Below are 6,000 nucleotides of genomic sequence, written 5' to 3'. Positions count from 1 at the left end.
TCTCTGGGACCGTTCAGAGGAACACGGTAAGCTCCAGTCTTCAGGGCCAACAGCGGACTCTCCCCATCACCTTGCTGCGGTTTAAAGGCCTGAAGCTGAATTTTATTTTCTTAACCATGCTGAGGTCCACATGCACCTCAGTCAAGCCTCAAGATCTTACAAATAAAAGAACAGAAAAACAAAAACAGAGAAGCAGGCATAAGGAGGAACAGGTGATTTCCGTAGCTGCAGCACCCCAGAAACATCTGCTCAGAAGGCAGCTCAGCAAAAAGAAAGCCCAGTCGCGTTCTGCCTTCGCTGAAAGGCCTCGGAGAGGCTGTGAACTCAGTCGTTCGGACTTCCAGGGGAGAACTCGCATCTTCAGGATCTGTATTTCCAGATGAAGAACGGAACAGCAGGAAATCGAGGCTTAAGTAAGCCGTCCGTCTCTTGGGTTCAAATTCTGGAGCAAGACGAGTCAGGAGACCACGCACTGACTGCTTGTGTGGTTCATTTCTAGAGTGAATTCAGACTTAAAGAAGGATGGAGGTAAGGAGAGAGGCATCGAGGCTTCACGGTCCCGCAGCCCTGGGACGGGGCAGCCTGCTGGAGAAGAAGAGACCTCTCCAGTGGGGCTCCAGGCGGGAAGGAGCAGCTCCAGGAGGCGCCCGGGGGCGCCGCGCTCCTAGCTGCCGGCGCTCGTCTCCGCCAGCCTGCCGTTCATGACGGCGAAGGCGCCCACGCCCCCGGAGAACTCGTCGTCCGCAGGCGGCGTGCTCGCCCGGCGCGGGCGGCCGCTGGCCGCTTCGGACAGCTGCTTCTGGAGGGCGGCCAGGGAGGCCTTGTTGGCCGCCAGCAGGTCCTTCATGGAGACCATCTCGCCCGAGAGGCGCCGCGCGCCCGAGCTGCCGTCCGCCTCCGCGGCCCCGCTGCGCACGCGGCCCGGCCCCACGGCGTTCCTGCGGGGCGGCCCGCCGCGGCCCCGGCCCCGCCGGCAGCCCGCGCCGGCCGCCCGGCCCAGGGCCCAGTTCACCGCCTGCCGGACGAGGATGGACACGACGTTGAACAGCGAGTAGAGGCAGCAGACGCCCGAGAGCAGGAGGACGAAGTTGGCCACGCGGTAGAGGCCCTGGCCGTCGTAGCGCGCCTGCTGGCCGCTGACCAGGTCCCCGAAGCCGATGGTGCTGAAGGCCACGAAGCAGAAGTAGAGCGCGTCCAGGTAGCCCCAGCCCTCGGCGGCCGCGTACAGGGCGGCGGCCCCGCAGCACAGCGCCAGGGAGGCGGCGCCCAGCGCCAGCAGCACGACGCGCACGGACGGCTTCCCGGCCGCCGCCGCCCGCCCCGGGCTCCGCGCGCGCCGGCCCGCCCGCCTCCCTGGCCGCCGGGCGCCGCACCACCTCGTGACGTGGGCGATGCCGGTGATCAGGCGCTCCAGGAAGAGGTTGAAGAACAGGAGGGTGCTGGAGCACCCGAGGAGGCCGTAGCCGATCAGGAAGACCTTCCCGCCCACTGTCGCTGGAGTGGCCATCCCAAACCCTGCAGGAGACAGAAATCGGAGGAGAGTGAGGGCCGGCTTGGCCGCGAACGGGGTCAGAGTCTCGGCCTTGATGGCCGGCGGTGGGCCTTCCCTGGTGGCTCAGCTGGTGGAGAATCTGCCTGCAATGCGGGAGACCTGGGTTCCATCCCTGGGTGGAGAAGATCCCCGGGAGCAGGGATAGCCTCCCCACGCCAATATTCTTGGGCTTCTCTGGTGGCTCAGCTGGTAAAGAATCGGCCTGCAATGCGGGAGACCCCGCTTCCATCCCTGAGTCGGGAAGATGCCCTGGAGAAAGGAAAGGCTACCCACTCCAGTATTCTGGCCTGGAGAAGTCCATGGGGTTACAAAGAGTCAGACTTTCACTTCCCTTCACTTCAGGTTTAAGAAAAAGCTAATGAGGGGGCTTCCCTGATAGCTCAGTTGGTATAGAATCCGCCTGCAATGCGGGAGACCTGGGCTCGATGCCTGGGTCGGGAAGATCCCCTGGAGAAGAGAAGGGCTACCCACTCCGGTGTTTTGGCCTGGAGAATCCCAGGGACTGTATAGCCCACGGGGTCACAAAGAGTCGGACACGACTGAGCGACTTTCACTTCAGAGGACCTAAAGAAACAGTTCCCTTAAAAACACTCCGTCCCAGCCTTTCTAGGAATGGGAGGGAGAATTCCCACTTCCTTTTGAAGACATGAAGTGTTGATCAGAGCTGGGCTGCTCAAAGCCGGTATGGTGTGGCACTGCCAATCAGAAAAAGACACCTCTTCCTCCAAGTGGGCTCCAAGCCAGTGACAATGGCCTGGTGGTGAGAACATGGACTGCATTCCAGCCCCCCTCCCAATTCTGCTAGATGTTCTTGTACAGTAGACAACCCAAACAACCAGACTGAACAGACATTATTCAGAGAGATACACAAAGGCTCTATAAAGAAGTCTTACAGAGACTCATGGGAATTCACTTACTCTACAAACACTTATTGGCTGCCATTCCAGGAACTGGGACTAGAATGGCGGGAAAAGGCAGATCTGGTCCCTGCCTTCATGGAGCTCTCATGTAGTAAAGTGTTTATTCTGTGATAGGCGTTGTGCTGGAGAATGTACAGGGTCCTACGGGAAATGCTAAGAGGGAAACCGTTCTCAGATTTAGGGTCTGGGAAGTGAAGTCTAAACAGAAAGCTAAAGAAGAATCTGGCAGGCAAGGCAAGGAGGTGCGTGTGTGCGCACACTCGTGTGTGGTGCTGGTGATGCTTCAGACAGAAACAGCACGTGCCAGCAGATGTGGAAATCAACATTTTTCTCAAGATTTCCCCACCTTTTAAACAAAATTCTCATGTTCTGGGAGTGCTGAGGGATTGGTGGTTAGAGTTTGATAAAGTCTCTCTTGCCTTTGTCTCTTCCTGTTCACAGTTGTGACCTTCTTGACCTTTCTACTCCCACACACAGACATGTAATTAAGAATACCAATTGTAGGACAGTGGACACCACTAAGAAAAAGGAGAAACGGAAGAGGAAGACACTCAGCACTTGTCACTCAGGGGCGCTAAGCTTCAGCCCACCCTGAGGGACACAAATTCCTTCCAAGTAACTGATTCAGTAAACCTAAGGGATCTTATTTGTCTGAGGGGACAGGCATCAAAGTCCTTTTGGAAAAAAAAAAACAAACACATCATTTGAAAAGTAAGTCCTCAGCATGCCTCCCTGGGTTCCGTTTTTAAAATTCAAATCAAACCTCGCTGTTTGCATAATCAGGTCCTGTCTCCTAGCTGAGGCCCCATCGCTGGGATCTCTTGGATTCGCCCACAATCCTCTTTCCTGGTAACAGCCTGCTATTGGCAAACAAACGCTTTGCTTTGTTGCTGTGGCTGAGCCGGTGGGGCCCCCAGCGTATCCACGGACGGAGTCAGATCCGACCTGTCCCTGAGCTCCTGAGATTGTAACTGCTGCTCCCTGAGGGGGCGCCAGAGGGCCGCCTTTCCCCAACACCCGGATGCGCACACCGTGTTAATGTTTCAGTTCAGTTCAGTTCAGTCCCTCAGTCGTGTCGACTATTTGCAACCCCATGAATCGCAGCACTCCAGGCCTCCCTGTCCATCACCAGCTCCTGGAGTTTACTCAAACCCAAGTCCATTGAGTCGGTGATGCCATCCAATCATCTCATCCGCTGTTGATCCCTTCTCCTCCTGCCCCCAATCCCTCCCAGCATCAGAGTCTTTTCCAATGAGTCAATTCTTCGCATGAAGTGGCCAAAGTATTGGAGTTTCAGCTTTAGCATCATTCCTTCCAAAGAACACCCAGGGCCAATCTCCTTTAGAATGGACTGGTTGGATCTCCTTGGAGTCCAAGGGACTCTCAAGAGTCTTCTCCAACACCACAGTTCAAAAGCATCAGTTCTTTGGCGCTCAGCTTTCTTCACAGTCCAACTCTCACATCCATACATGACGACTGGAAAAACCATAGCCTTGACTAGACGGACCTTTGTTGGCAAAGTAATGTCTCTGCTTTTTAATATGCTATCTAGGTCAGTCATAACTTTCCTTCCAAGGAGTAAGCGTCTTTTAATCTCATGGCTGCAATCACCATCTGCAGTGATTTTGGAGCCCCCAAAAATAAAGTCTGACACTGTTTCCACTGTTTCCCCATCTATTTTCCATAAAGTGATGGGACAAGATGCCATGATCTTCGTTTTCTGAACGCTGAGCTTTAGGCCAACTTTTTCACTCTCCTCTTTCACTTTCATGAAGAGGCTCTTTAGTTCTTCTTCACTTTCTGCCATAAGGGTGGTGTCATCTGCATATCTGAGGTTATTGATATTTCTCCCAGCAATCTTGATTCCAGCTTGTGCTTCTTCCAGCCCAGTGTTTCTCATGATGTATTCTGCATAGAAGTTAAATAAGCAGAGTGACAATATACAGCCTTGACGTACTCCTTTTCCTATTTGGAACCAGTCTGTTGTTCCATGTCCAGTCCTAACTGTTGCTTCCTGACCTGCATGTAGGTTTCTCAAGAGGCAGGTCAGGTGGTCTAGTGTTCCCATCTCTTTCAGAATTTTCCACAGTTTATTGTGATCCACACAGTCAAAGGCTTTGGCATAGTCAATAAAGCAGAAATAGATGTTTTTCTGGAACTCTCTTGCTTTTTCCATGATCCAGCAGATGTTGGCATTTTGATCTCTGGTTCTCTGCCTTTTCTAAAACCAGCTTGAACATCTGGAAGTTCATGGTTCACGTATTGCTGAAGCCTGGCTTGGAGAATTTTGAGCATTACTTTACTAGCGTGTGAGATGAGTGCAATTGTGTGGTAGTTTGAGTATTCTTTGGCATTGCCTTTCTTTGGGATTAGAATGAAAACTGACCTTTTCCAGTCCTGCGGCCACTGCTGAGTTTTCCAAATTTGCTGGCATATTGAGTGCAGCACTTTCACAGCATCATCTTTCAGGATTTGAAATAGCTCAACTGGAATTCCATCACCTCCACTAGCTTTGTCTGTAGTGATGCTTTCTAAGGCCCACTTGACTTCACATTCCAGGATGTCTGGCTCTAGGTCAGTGATCACACCATCATGATTATCTGGGTCATGAAGATCTTTTTTGTACAGTTCTTCTGTGTATTCTTGCCACCTCTTCTTAATATCTTCTGCTTCTGTTAGGCCCATACCATTTCTGTCCTTTATCAAGCCCATCTTTGCATGAAATGTTCCCTTGGTATCTAATTTTCTTGAAGAGATCTCGAGTCTTTCCCATTCTGTTGTTTTCCTCTATTTCTTTGCATTGATCACTGAAGAAGGCTTTCTTATCTCTCCTTGCTATTCTTTGGAACTCTGCATTCAGATGTTTATATCTTTCCTTTTCTCCTTTGCTTTTCACTTCTCTTCTTTTCACAGCTATTTGTAAGGCCTCCCCAGACAGCCATTTTGCTTTTTTGCATTTCTTTTTCTTGGGGATGGTCTTGATCCCTGTCTCCTGTACAATGTCACGAGCCTCAGTCCATAGTTCATTAGGCACTCTATCTATCAGATCTAGTCCCTTAAATCTATTTCTCACTTCCACTGTATAATCATAAGAGGTTTGATTTAGGTCATACCTGAATGGTCTAGTGATTTTCCCTATTTTCTTCAATTTAAGTCTGAATTTGGCAATAAGGAGTTCATGATCTGAGCCACAGTCAGCTCCTGGTCTTGTTTTTGCTGACTGTATAGACCTTCTCCATCTTTGGCTGCAAGGAATATAATCAGTCTGATTTCGGTGTTGACCATCTGGTGATGTCTATGTGTAGAGTCTTCTGTTGTGTTGTTGGAAGAGGGTGTTTGCTATGATCAGTGTGTTCTCTTGGCAAAACTCTATTAGCCTTTGCCCTGCTTCATTCTGTATTCCAAGGCCAAATTTGCCTGTTACCCCAGGTGTTTCTTGACTTCCTACTTTTGCATTCCAGTCCCCTATAATGAAAAGGACATCTTTTGGGGGTGTTAGTTCTAAAAGGTCTTGTAGGTCTTCATAGA

General features: G+C 51.3%; 1 protein-coding gene across 1 annotated transcript in view; it reads right to left on the bottom strand.

Annotated features, from left to right (window-relative positions):
- Positions 1–575: 575 nt before the first annotated feature.
- The window catches only part of KCNK13 (potassium two pore domain channel subfamily K member 13), a 106,722-nt gene continuing 101,297 nt past the window's right edge, over positions 576–6,000 (bottom strand). Inside the window, exon 2 of the mRNA XM_061429677.1 lies at positions 576–1,515. Coding sequence (XP_061285661.1) covers positions 665–1,515 — 851 coding nt within the window. The 3' untranslated portion in view covers positions 576–664. The remainder of the gene's footprint in view (positions 1,516–6,000) is intronic.

The sequence above is a fragment of the Bos javanicus genome, chromosome 10, assembly GCF_032452875.1.
Source record: "Bos javanicus breed banteng chromosome 10, ARS-OSU_banteng_1.0, whole genome shotgun sequence".
NCBI lineage: Eukaryota > Metazoa > Chordata > Mammalia > Artiodactyla > Bovidae > Bos > Bos javanicus.
This window is presented reverse-complemented; position numbering and strand designations above follow the sequence as displayed.